We start from the raw sequence: 13,853 nt of genomic DNA on the forward strand, positions 1-13,853 counted from the left end.
AGTACAGGCAAATGTTTATTAATTACAATATGGGGGGTCACATACAATACATCATTTGAAACTTGGAATAATATAGTTATGTCTGGAGTTTGGTGTTATGTAAATCTCTTTTAGATATACTGTATATCTAAAACACATGAAAGCAGACCTTCATCCAATATAGCAGCTCATTTGAACCTGGCTCCCCTTCCATCTTCCACAATTTTGATTTAAAAAAACAATTTTTTTTTATAGTGTTTCTGATACTTTTTTGTGGTGCAGGGCAGCACGGCTTTCTTTCTCGCCCCCTAGGCGATAATGATACTGCAATCTGGATTTCACACGTGCGCAGATTTTTGCCACAGGAAACCACTGATAACTGGCAGCACATCTGAGCACATGTGGGAGGTTTCCCACACATGCATGAAGATTATTATTATTATTATAAAGGATTCATATAACACCAACAGTTTGCGCAGCGCTTTACAGCTTCAGGGTAGACAGTACAGTTACAATACAATTCAATACAGGAGGAATCGGAGGGCCCTGCTCATTAGAGCTTACAATCTAGAAGGGAGGGTCAAGTGATACAAAAGGTAATAACTGTGGCGGATGAGCTGATGGAGAAAATAAACATACAGTTGTTAGGTGTGGGTGGTATAGGCTTTTCTGAAGAGAAGGGTTTTTAGGAATAGTCTAAAAGCTAACAAGAGTAGGAGATAAATCGGACAGATTGGGGTAAGGAGTTCTGTAGGATGGGAGAGGCCCGGGAAAAGTCCTGGAGGCGAGCATGGGAGGTGGTGACGAGGGGGCTAGAAAGCAGGAGGTCTTGGGAGGAATGAAGAGAACGAGTAGGTTGATATTTTGAGTATGGGCTAGTGATGTAGCTGATGAGGCTGGTATGAAGTTCAGGCTCTCAGGGTGTCTGTGCAAGGCCAGGCAGGGATCTTTGGCACATCTACGCATGCCCTAGATTCCAACAGGGGACCAAATTATGGGGGACTGAAGTGCCTCTTTAAAAAGACGGTAGTTCCCTGATCAAATATTCTTCCCTTGAAAATGCAAATGTCTTTTAAAAACATTCAAAAGGTATTTCTATGAACCAGCGGTGTTATGTAGTCTGATTCATCAGAATGTGAGCACTTCAGCACTAAAACATATCATGTCATTCATTTTCCAGGGACCTTTTATTATGTACAGAAGGGCTATGAGGCCCAGAATTCTGATGAAATTTCTCTTAGAGTCGGGGTTGTTGTAGAAGTGATAGAGAAATCTGAAAACGGCTGGTGGCTGATCTGGTAAGATTCTTTTTTTTTTTTTTTTTTCTTTATTTAGTTTTCTTTTATTTTTTTTTCCCCTTACACATAGAATAAGACAGAGGGTACAATGAAAATACATTCAATCCATATCTCATTCTTTTCTTAAAATCTTTTACATACATCCAAAATAAACATTTCCTTTCCCTCTTCTACCCCCCCCCCCCCCCTCCCTGCCTTGCAGTGGGTTTGGAGAAATATCCTCCCTAGCCAACCCTATGTTTATCTTACCCAGACTTATTTTACTATTTCTTCAACATACCTCCATGATTTTTTGAACTTTATCCATGCTACCCATTTATCCTTACGCCCCTCATCAGCTACCCATTCTTCCTCCTCTCCCTCTGAACATTCTATATTCTGTATTTCATTTACCCTGAGTATCCAATCCCGTATCTTAGGACTGTCCGTCTCCCCCCATTTTTTAGGGATTAGACTTTTTGCGGAACTGAGCAGTATAGGGATTAAAGAGGACGTATATTGTCTCACAGAGCTTTCGGTCCCGTGAAACAATACAGTCCAGGGGTCTTCTGCTATGTCTTTATTTGTAACGACTTTTATTAGCTCTAGCACCTCCTTCCAATACTTTTTAATAATCGGGCAGTCCCACCAGATGTGAGCCATGGTTCCTATTGTCTTACACCCCCGCCAACACTCTGGGGATTGCGCGGTTACAAATTTACCTAGTTTGTCTGGGGTCGCATACCACCTTGCGAGGCACTTATAATTTAATTCCGTCAACTTGTGGTTAACCGTCGCACTATGTGTTAGTTTCATTATTTTCTCCATTGTCTGTGTACAACATCGAGTCCCCAGCTCTCTTTCCCATTTTTTAATGTAAGGTGGACCCTCCCGACCTTCCACCGCAGATAGAATTTTGTATATTCGACCTATGTTATTTTTTGATTTCTCTCTACGGCAAAGCCGCTCGAGAGGCCTATAGTCTTCCTCGCCTCTAATTTGATGGGGCAATTTTAATATAAAGTGTCTTAACTGAAGGTACCTCCAAGTGTCTATACTCATAAGTTCCGTGCTCGTTCTTAGTGCTTGAAACGTGTTTATTTTACCTCTGTAAATAATATCTTTTACTTGTGCATTATTATTTATTATCCAGTTTCCCCCCACCTCCTGTTTCCCCGGCATAAAAAAATCATTGTCTTTTAAAAAAATCAAAGGTGAATTATAACTCCATTTATTTTGTGCATGTGTTCTGTCCCATAATCTAAGAGCAATCCGTGTTATTTCGTGTGTGTTTGGCCCTATTGTCCTGTATTGAGGGGGGTTCCAGATAATTCGTCCTAACTGTGCTTGACTCATTGCCTTTTCTACTTTTACCCACCTTTTATTATTTACCTCTTTTCCCCATTCCACCACTCGAGTAAGTACTACCGCGTTATAGTATTTTTTGAAATCCGGAACGGCAAGGCCCCCCTTTTTTTTTTCTCTGCTCAGTACCGCGAAGGCTATCCTTGGTTTTTTATGTTGCCAAATATACCTTGAAATCAACCCCTTTAATATCCTGAAGAAAACTGGGGGGAGCGATATGGGCAGCATTTGGAACTTATATAGAATCTTTGGGGTCAAAACCATTTTGACTGCATTGATCCGCCCTAACCAGGAGAGGTGGCTAATTGTAATTTTTTTTAATTCTCTTTTTATTTCCTCTAGTAGGGGGATGTAATTGTTAACATATATTTTCTTGATAGTATTGGAGAGGTAGACTCCTAGGTATTTGATATCCTTTCGCCATGGGAACCTAAATTCCTCCTGGAGTCTAATCTTTTCCTGTCCTTCAATGTTGATATTTAAGACTTCGGACTTGTTGAGGTTTATTTTTAAATTCGAGACTTCCCCATATTTTTCCAGTAGCCTCAACAAGTTCGGAATCGTGATCCTTGGGTTGGAGATATAGAACAGCACATCATCCGCGTAAGCTGCGAGTTTGTGCTCTTCCTCTCCAACCGTGATCCCTTTTATGTCTGGGTTCTCTCGGATAGAGGCCAATAAAGGTTCCATAGACAGGACAAATAAAAGAGGGGACAACGGACACCCCTGTCTGGTGCCGTTCTCCATTTGAAAGAGGGAGGAAGACAGCCCATTCACTTTTACTGACGCCTGAGGGTGATTGTACAACACCTTGATCCATTGGATCAGTCTTGGTCCCAGACCCATCACTTTCAGAGTTTCAAACATGAGTCCCCAGTCTACCCTGTCGAATGCTTTTTCGGCATCTATCGACAGGAGTAGTCCTGGGGACCCATTCGTTTTTAAGGCCTGTAGCAGGAGCAGCGAGCGTACTCTGTTGTCCCGACCTTCCCTCTCAGGGATAAATCCGACCTGGTCCGGGTGCACCAGGTCGGACATCCTGTCCTTCAGCCTCGATGCTAAGACCTTGGCGAATAATTTGGTGTCAGCGTTTAATAAGGCTATTGGCCTGTAACTAGAGCACAGCGTACTATCCTTACCCTCCTTTAACAATACCGTGATAGAAGCCCGCAGGGCCTCACCTCCCATCGCAAAATCTTTACCTAAGCCATTCATATGCTTACAAAGCTTGGGGACCAGCGTCTCTTTGTATTTTTTCAAATACGAAATCGTGAAACCGTCTGGTCCCGGGCTTTTCCCAGAGGCGGTATCTTTCAACGCCTTGTAAATCTCTTCTTCTGTAATGGGTCTGTCTAAGTTGCTTCTGTCGTTCTCGTCTAGAGTCGGTAATTTCACTTTGTTCAGAAATTCCTTAATTTTTTCTTTTTTCCCTACATCTTTTGCCCCTTTCTGGCTTATGTTATACAGAGCTTCGTAGTATTGCTTAAACACTTCCGATATCTCCCGGGATGTGTGGGTCATCTTTCCATCCTTATCTTGAATTTTATCTATAAAGTTATTCCCATTCTTCCTTTTCAGCTGCCTAGCTAGATGTCTACTTATTTTATTTCCCTGATAGTACCTCTCTCTGGTTCTCCTGTCCAATGTCCTTTTTGAATCCTGTTCCATCATATCTTTAAGTTCATCTCGTTTAGTCACCAGTGGATGGAAATATTTCTGCTGTTGCCCCCCTGTTTTTTTATGGGCCTGTTCTAGTTTATAAACCTCTTCTTTTAGACTTTCAATTTTTTCTAGTCTTTCTTTTTTTTTCCTTGTGCCCATGGAGATGAGGATACCTCTGATATATACTTTATGTGCCTCCCATAGAGTGGCACCCGAAATTTCTTCTGTATCATTAACAGAGAAATAAAATTCAATTTCCCTTAGTACTGCCTCCGCAATTTTCTCGTCCTGCAATAGGCTCTCGTTCAGGCGCCACGTGAACGGCAGCCTCTGCATTTCGAGTATCCTCATCCTCACCGACACCGGAGCATGATCTGACAGTGTAACTATTCCAATCTTGGATTCTGTTACGAGATCCAACAACCTGTGGTCGACTAGTATGTGGTCCAACCGGGAGTACGTCCCATGTACGTGGGAAAAAAAGGTGTAATCTTTTTTTTTATCGTGCTGTAACCTCCATACATCCATCATTTGGTGTTGTTTCAGCCAAAGTTTAATCATCTTCCGAGCCTTCGTATTTAACCCCCTGGCACAAGACGTACTATCCCAAGATGGATCCATACAAAAGTTGAAATCTCCTGCAAGGACCACTTCCCCCATCTTAAATTCCTCTAACTTCCCCAGCACTATCTTCAAATATCTTATAGGGTTTTTGTTGGGGCAATATACATTTGCTAGGGTGAGGATCTTGTCCCCTAATTTTCCCTTTACAAACATATAACGGCCGTCGGGGTCTGTCTTCCTGTCAGTCACTGTAAACTTTATGCCTTTCTCAAACCCGATTGCCACTCCCTTAGCCCTTTTTATCGGTGAGTCCCCATATAGCCAGTTTGGATAGTTAGCCGAATATAGTTTAATATTTGAGTCTTGCGACAAGTGAGTCTCCTGCAAAAATACCACCTCTGCTCTGTACAGCTGTAGTTCCTTTAACAATTTGTGCCTCTTACCCACAGAATTCAGACCCTTTACATTATAAGACAAGAAATTTACATCTAACATTTAAATTTTTCCAGATAAGATGAAAAAAGAAAAAGGCGTGATCTATGACACCTTGGTTGACTCTGCAAGACACCTCCCCCCCCCCCCAGCCTCCCCCCATCCCTACCTTCCCTCATCCCTCCCTCCCGACCTCCCCCCCTCCCATCCCCTGGCCAATTCCTGGCCTCTTTTCTGCAGCTGAGGATCTCCTCCATTCTGCAGACTTCTCCCGCTAGGGTGTGACTCCGACTAAGGCCCCCCGTGTCTGGGTCCCCCCTGCCTCCTTCCCCTAAGAAGGCAGGAGGTCCCCTCGCAGATGGGGTATGATATCCCGGGGTCCCACATGATCCTTCCGCCACCCTCACCTCCCACCCCTCTCACCCCCTCCCCCCTTCCACCCTGCAAGAAAATAACCATCCAAAAGTCATACTCCCCCGTCAAAGACCCCCGTGTCCATCCACTAGGGAACTTTGATATTCGTTGGTACTGGGATCCCTAGGTTATTGCAGAAAACCTCCAACTCATCGAGGAATTTTAATCTGAATGTTCGTCCATCTCTTTGAACCAATAGGGCCGCAGGAAATCCCCAGCTGTATCTGATATTTGCCGCTCTCAATAGTTCTAATAAAGGTTTTAAAAGTCTCCTCCGGGCCAGTGTACCTGCCGACAGGTCAGAGAAAATCTGTATAGAAACCCCTTCGTATATTAACGGGGGCGACCCCTTAAGCCTGCTCCATATCTTAACTTTGTCGTCATAGTGGCTGAATTTGATGATTACGTCTTTTGGGACCTCTTCCCTCAGACCTAGGGGTTTCCTCACCCTATGTACCCGATCGATCTTTAAGACCTCTACTATTGCTTTTCCCAAAATGGGGTTAAAAATTTTTCCCATCTTAGCCTCTAGATCTTCTCCCTGTTGTTCCGGCAATGCTCTGACCCTCAGATTTTGCCGTCTATTCTGGTTTTCTTGTTCATCCAATTTATACAAAGTGTCCCGCTGATCTGTTTGCAATTTCTTTACTTGCGTTTGCAGTTCTAATATTTCGTGGGCCTGTTTTCCTGTTAGTTCCTTTGCCTCTTCCACTCTCCTCAGTAAATGGCCCATATCCATCCTGACATTTGAGATTTCAACTTTGATGGTGTTTTCAAGTTTGGCGAACATTTCCAACATTTCACTTTTAGTGGGGATTTGGGCGATGTCCCTCTGCCCCCGCGAATTACCATCTATTTCTGGGTCCGTATCCTCCCCTGAATTAGCTCCCGGGGCCCCTGCTGTCTTGGATCCTTCTCTCTTTTTCTCCTTTACTCCCTGCTGTTTTTTTTCTATACCGGGGCTTTTTAAACTGGTTTCCTTCAGATATTTCTGAATCGTGCTTGTATTCAGGTTCTCTTTTGGATCGTTCGCCTTTTGATTTCTTCCCCTCATGTTTACCCCTTTTGTCCTTTGCCTCCCCAGGTTTATTAGGGCAGAAAAAACAACACACAAAAAAGAAAAGCGACAATTCTTTGTACAGTCTCTCCTTAGTTGTGGCACCTGTCCTGCGCTGAAGGCTCCAGCCTCAGATCCGTTTTCACCTGCTCTATGATTTTAAGCGGGGTGAACTCTCCCATATAGCTTTTGCTGCGATTTCACACGCTCTCAAGATGAAAATTGCAGTGCGATTCCACGGCAAGGGCCACACGTTTAACCCGCTTAGCCTTCCGGCACTTGACCACTGTACTTTGTGCTCAGAGCCGCTGCATCAATTTTTAGGTATATTACCTCTTACACATCCTTTATAGTTACATTCCGTTTGATCCTGTTTTACATCTTGATCTTTAATATGTAATCCTCTGGCATCAGTTCGCTGAGCCCCTGCTGTTCCTCTCTTCACTCCCCAGGATCTCACCAGCCCAGGTTCCGTGGGCATTCGACAGGTTTAGACAATCAGGGAGAGGATCAGGTAAAGTTCAACAAATATTCAGCAACTAAAAATCAGAGTGAATAATAATCAGAAAAATAAATACCTGGGGAGGAAGGGGAATCTTGTCCGGAAGGCGGTAAGCAGCAAGTGTCTACTTAGGGCTCCGCTGTCTTCCAGTGCTTCAGGGTAAACTTGAGGCTTTGGTTTGATTTATCTTTCCTTCTGTTCCTGGAGCATGGCTGATCTCGTTTCCTCTTTGTGTAGGTACATCACGCACTTTGCGGGGAGGTGGAGGGGGAAATCGGCGATTTCTTGCCGGTCCGTTAAGGCTCCGCCACACTATGGTTGTACTCTTCTGCTCATGCCCGCCGTGTGCGTCGAGATGCGGGAGGGATGAGGTGGTACGGGCCGGGCGGCTTCATGCATGGAGCTCGGCGTCCTTTCCCCTCGCGCTGCTCCAGCTGATCGTTAGGACCGCCCCCATCTGCTCACGCTGGCGCCGTCATCGGGTCCCTCCCCTCTCTCACGGACAGCACTCCATCCCCTCCCCGATCTGGTAAGATTCTGATCTCCTAAAGAGGATACATTGTGTTTCTGTACATATTTCATTTATTGATCATTATGGTCAGGGTTAAATAAATTAAAGTAGAAACATTTTTTGCCAGTGTTGACATTTTCTTTTTTTCTTTTATCTCCCATTGTTTAATCACTACAATACAGGACACTTTCACCCCTTCCTTCCCAGCCCAATTTTCATAGCTCTGGCACTTTCAATGACAATTGCGCGGTCATGCTACGCTGTACCCAAATTAAATTGTTATCATTTTGTTTGCACAAATAGAGCTTTATTTTGGTGTTATTTATTAACGACTCAGTTTTTTATTTTTTGTGATATAAGCGAAAAAAGAGCGGAAATTTGGAAAAAAAACAATATTTTCTTCTTTCTATTTTAAAAGAAATCCAATAAAATCTAATTTTGTCATAAATTTAAGCCAAAATGTATTCTGTGACATGTCTTTGGTAAAAAAAATTTGGTTAAGTGTATAATAATTGGTTTGTGTGATCACGGACATATGTGCGCAAATGATCATGTACATATGTGTACAGGTGATCACGTACATATGTGTGCAGATAATCATTGGGACATGTGATTTTAGTGGGACATATGGGGGACATGTTTTTATTATTAGGGACATGTGCTTTTATTATTTGGGGACATGTGTGTTTTGGGGACATGTTTTTATTATTAGGGACATGTGTTTTTATTATTTGGGGACATGTATGTTTTGGGGACATGTGTGTTTTGGGGACATATGTGGGGACATTGTGTTTATACTGTGTGGTGTGTTGTGTGTTTACACTAGGCTGGTGATCAGTGAGTAAAAAGCTGTAAAAACAGCTCATACTCACTGATCATCAGCCGGCTGCAGCAATCTGCTCTCCTCTCCTCAGCGATGACTTCTGTGTGAGGATAGGAGGAGCCGATTGCCTAGCAACCGGCTATTTGTTTACATCACATGACGGCCGTGATTGGACACGGCCGTCATGTGATCAGGAGGGCCAATCACAGAGCCCTCCTGCCGATCCGAGATGCGCCGTGTCCGGGTGACACGAGCGCATTGGGATTGCGCCGCTGCGCGAGCACGTGCGCAATCCCCCTCCTTCTGAAGGACGTTCCTGAACGTCCTCTCAGAAGTAGAGAGCTCCTATCCGGCCGTATATGTACATTGGCCAGGTGGGAAGTGGTTAAACTTCATTTGTTTATAAAGCTCAGTTTCTCAAGCTGGAATTTATACACATATCTTATTATCATATGAGATCAGTGACTGATCTATAGGTTTTAATTAGACATGTACACTGACAAAAAAATGTGTTCATTTTCGGTTTCATTCATTTTTTTATGCTTTTTTCGGAAAATCGAAAACTCGGAATTCGGATTTTCAAATTTCCGAATTCCGAATTTTCTAATTTCGAATTTTCAGATTTCCGAATTTTCAAATTTTCTAATTTAGAATTCTGAATTTTTGGAATTCGGAAATTCAAAAAATTAGAAAATTTGAAAATCTGAAAAAAAGAAAGAAAATCAGTCAAATTCTAAATTACTAACTAATAATAACTAACTATTAAATTATAGGTATTGGAATTTCCTTTCAAATTTGTCTGTTTGTGAACGTAACTGATACAAATTTATCTGAAGTTACAAATTATCCGAAATAACGAATGCCACATCTAAACAAATGGAATGGAACAAATTAATAATAAATAATAATTAAAAGGTTTTATTATTATTATTGCTATTTATCATTATTAGATTGTTACATTCCATTCCTTTAGATACGCATTGGTTATATCAGATAATTTGTAACTTCGGATAAATTTGTACACTTTACGTTTACCAATAGCCAAATTTGAAAGGAAATTCCAATACTTATAATTTGATAGTTATTATTAGTTAGTTATTATTTCAGATTTTCATTCTTTTGAATTTCCAGATTTTCATTCTTATTTTTGGATTTTCAAATTTCCACATTTTCATATTTCGTCATTTCCGAAATTTCGTAATTTGCTAATTTCATGTTTTTGAATTTTTGAATTACCAAAATTGTAAATCTTCGGAAATTAAGAAATTCGGAAATTTGAAATATGAAAATGTGCACCGATTCCCAAAAGTAGTTTCTTTAGTACTTTTGGCAGGAACCTGCACAGATGTCTCTGAAATCGCCCTCGAAGTTGGACTGACATGCGGGTATGAATCCCGCATGTCAGTCCCGCTATCAGCGTGAACCTAGGTTAACTCTTTTCCTACTACTTTCTATAGAGAGCAGAATCATTGCAGCTTGCCGGATTGCTAATGCAAACATGCAGCAGATGTTTCTAATTTGTTAGAAAGGTTCCGAAACATGACTTTTGGCATGATCTTTATAGACCTGTTCACACCAGATGCGTTGGAGCTGCACTGGCAGCTACTTCCAGCACAACGCCAACGCATAGACAATGCAAAATGCCTTGCTTCCTATGGTGTCAGTTCACACCATTGCTGAAAAAAGTACTGCATGGACTGCATTTTTTCAGCAAAGCGTGTTGCAAGCCACCGCATCACAACACCACGGTGAATTAAACTCTGAAGCCTTGTACACACGGTCGGAGAATCCGTCGAAATGTGTCCTATCGGACCGTGTCGTCGGATAATCCGACTGTGTGTGGTATGCATCGGACTGATTCCATCCGAATCTCCGTCCGACCCAATTTTCCAACATGTTGGAAATATTTCCCGACCAACTGGGCCGGACAGACCTAATCCGATCATGTGTAGAGCATTTTGATCGGACCAAGTGCCACGCATGCTCAGATCAAATTCCTACATCAAAGCTATTGAATGTAGTCCCATCGTAACGAAATTACGTCATCACGTTCTGAAAGATCGGATTTTTCGCCAACTTGGCCCGACCGTGTGTATGCAACAGTTTCGGACACAATCCGTCGGACTAAATCCGACGGGCAAAATACGACGGATTTGGTTGGCAGAATCTCCGACCGTGTGTACAGGGGCTAACAGTGCGGTGCTATTGCTATTGTGTGATCAAGTCCGAAGGACCTTTGGGAATAAGAGTTTGAGAATGAGTTTTGAATAGAGTAGGCAAGCGGTAAAACCCCTATCAGTTTTCTTTTTCCATCTATGTCCCTTTGAGGAGATCCCTTTACTTTCTGTCAGGTAGACAAAGCAGAAAGTTAGAGGAGATTGATACAAAATGAGTAGAAATTCCATCTTAAACAGTTATCAATGGAACTATTGTCTACTTTGAAATATTTCCCTTTTAATTCTGTTCTGGTAACAATATAGTGGGTGAATTGTCCTAGATGGGACAAAGACAGAAATTAAGAATTTAGAAACACTTGAAAATAAACAGATACAAGATATGAGTTTATAAATTTAACAATATGATAAAATCGACTCAAAACCATTATAATTTCCCTTAAATCTTGCCTCTTTTCTCCAGTTACAGTGGAAGATTTGGATATGCCCCGGGCATGTTCCTTAAACCCTACAAGAATCCTCACCAAAACCTGCAGGTATCATTCAATCATGAGATATTCGGTTCCACACCCAACCTCCTTAAGGCAGTAAGCAGTGGAAACCTTAATAAAGACCTAAGCCCAGAACTTCCGAGTGGGGTGCTTGAGGAGACGACATGCAAGGAACGGTTAGAAAAGAGGAAATCAAGGTCTTTGTTTAATCTGCAAGACTCTGATAAGGAAAATGCAGACTTTAGCAGTTTAAGTAGAATGAACTTTGATGTAGAATGGTGCAAACAGGACTCGGTAACATCTGGGTCTCCTCAGACTGTTCATTCTCTAAGCTCATCCTTGTTCCAGAAGAACTATGAGTCCCATTCAGAGTACAAAACAGGACTTGAGGAAGAAAGACAGAGGAAAGATTCAGGATTTGATGAACAACATTCACCTCCAATATCTATTGCTTCAAACCATGGTGACACACTACCCCCTATTCCCGAAAGACCTTCACTGCAGGAGATTTGTGCCAGATGTACCACCATCACTAGGAGAGCTGTTGTACAACCCAATATCTGAACCTGTTCTAGTGACTACCAGCCATAATTGGATCAATACTCACAAACATGGGTTTGTGCCTAGGGAAAGAGGGTGAGAGAGGACAGCAACTGAGCACAAAATGTCCACTTATTGGTTACCAGTTTTTTTTTTTTTTTATATTTCTGCCTTGTCTGGGCTCAGTCGGGTCCCTTTTGACTTTAGTAGGTGAGCAAATACAATATGCTTTTAGGTGTACTCTGTTTTTAAAAGCAGTTTGAGATGCGTCTACATTCCATCACAAGTTTATTTAACCTGCAGTTGAACTTTTTATGAACTGTATCAAGTTGCATTAAGCTACTTTGGCATTTCCATTGACTTGCATAGAGGGAAAAAACTTCTGATGCAAACAAAATCCCACGGGGGGGGGGGGGGGAGCAGCTAAAAAGAAACACCAGACCTTCCATAGCTCAGACAACACACAGCTACCACACATCCTTGCCTCCAGGTTCTTAAATGATGAACTATACCTTTTAAAATGTATCTGATGCTGACCTCTTTTGTACTCCTGGCAAGCTCTTATAAAATAGACATGAATGGAAGTCTTGTGGCTACATTTTGGTGCAGGGTGCCAGGCCCTGAACTTCAGGAGACTGTCTTGTGGACCTCCTTCCCCAGACAACCAGTGTTGATTTTGGCTCTCTCACCAGCGCACCAGGAGGATGAAGGGCCCCCAAAATTTCAGTGGCAGCTGGCATTTTTTATTGTAGCGTTTGACTTGGAACATCAGACACACAGCTTAAAGCGGGGTTCCACCCTAAAGTGGAACCTCCGCTGATCGGATCCCTCCCCCCCTCCGGTGTCACAATTGACACCTTTCAGGGGGGAGGGGGGTGGAGATACCTGTCAAAGACAGGTATTTACACCCACTTCCGGGCATAGACTCCCGTGGGAGTCTACGCCATTTCCTGCCCTGCCGCGCTGTCTGCTGGGACACACACGGGTCCCAGTGACAGCGCGGAGAATTCCTATTGTGCTGCGCGACTCGCGCATGTGCAGTAGGGAACCGGGAAGTGAAGCCGATTCGCTTCACTTCCTGATTCCCTCACCTAGAATGGTGGTGGCAGCAGCCGAGAGCCGAGCGATCGATCGGCCTTGGCTGCTGGCATCGCTGGAACCCGGGACAGGTGAGTGTCCATTTATTAAAAGTCAGCAGCTGTAGTATTTTATAGCTGCTGGCTTTTAATATTTTTTTTTGGTGGAATCCCTCTTTAAATCACATATGAAATATATACATAATTGCTGATTTACTTGCTAATGTCAAGGACTTGTTTCTCCTGTCCATTCAGTTCTGGGATTTTCTGACAGAAGGCCTGTTTTTTTTCTTTCTCTGCTGTTGTTAAGTAACACTTATGCCTCGTACACACGATCGGACTTTCCGTCAACAAAACCGTGATATTTTGTCCGAAGGGTGTTGGCACAAACTTGTCTTGCATACACGCGGTCACACAAATCTTGGCCAACAATTACAAACGCAATGACACACTAGACGTACTACGTGTTTTTTCAGCTTTTTAGCACCACCCTTTGGGCTCCTTCTGCTAATTTCCTGTTAGTAGAAGTTTGGTGAGTGTTGATTCGCATTTTTCCTTTAGCGCTTTTAAGTTTGCGCTTTTCAATTTGTTTCTGAACGGCCGTTCATCAACCAGACACGTTGCAGAATCGGAGGATATAACGTGTTATTTATTATTGGCCTTGGAGTTATTGCTTTGACATTATTTTTTGGGTTGAATAATAATGATTTGATTTGGTATATTTTCTATATTTTTGGATGCATAGAATGTACTTTTTGGTTAAGTTCTCATCAAATTTTTTTTTTTAATTCACAATAAAAAAAATTGTGTAGAATAATACTTGGCTATGTATTTTACTTCAAATGACAGTTTGGGAGTAGATAGTTACATTTAAAAAAGTACAATGTAAAACTGACAAGGGACACCAACATAGTTGTATCTTTGATATTAAAAACTACGGGATAATGGTGTTGTGGTAACTTGCACAAATAAAAAAACCAAAAAAA

At 42.3% G+C, this 13,853-nt stretch overlaps 1 protein-coding gene across 2 annotated transcripts in view; it reads left to right on the forward strand.

The window, feature by feature from the left end:
* The window catches only part of LOC143924872 (NADPH oxidase organizer 1-like), a 37,138-nt gene extending 23,454 nt beyond the window's left edge, over nucleotides 1-13,684 (forward strand). For both annotated transcript variants that reach the window (XM_077449377.1, XM_077449378.1), the window contains exons 7-8: nucleotides 1,160-1,277; nucleotides 11,224-13,684. In XM_077449377.1, the coding sequence (XP_077305503.1) occupies nucleotides 1,160-1,277; nucleotides 11,224-11,815 (710 nt within the window). In that variant the 3' untranslated portion in view covers nucleotides 11,816-13,684. The remainder of the gene's footprint in view (nucleotides 1-1,159; nucleotides 1,278-11,223) is intronic.
* The last annotated feature ends 169 nt before the right edge of the window (nucleotides 13,685-13,853 follow it).

The sequence above is a fragment of the Lithobates pipiens genome, unplaced genomic scaffold (assembly GCF_037356315.1).
Source record: "Lithobates pipiens isolate NorthernLeopardFrog02 unplaced genomic scaffold, aLitPip1_a1.2 Scaffold_22, whole genome shotgun sequence".
NCBI lineage: Eukaryota > Metazoa > Chordata > Amphibia > Anura > Ranidae > Lithobates > Lithobates pipiens.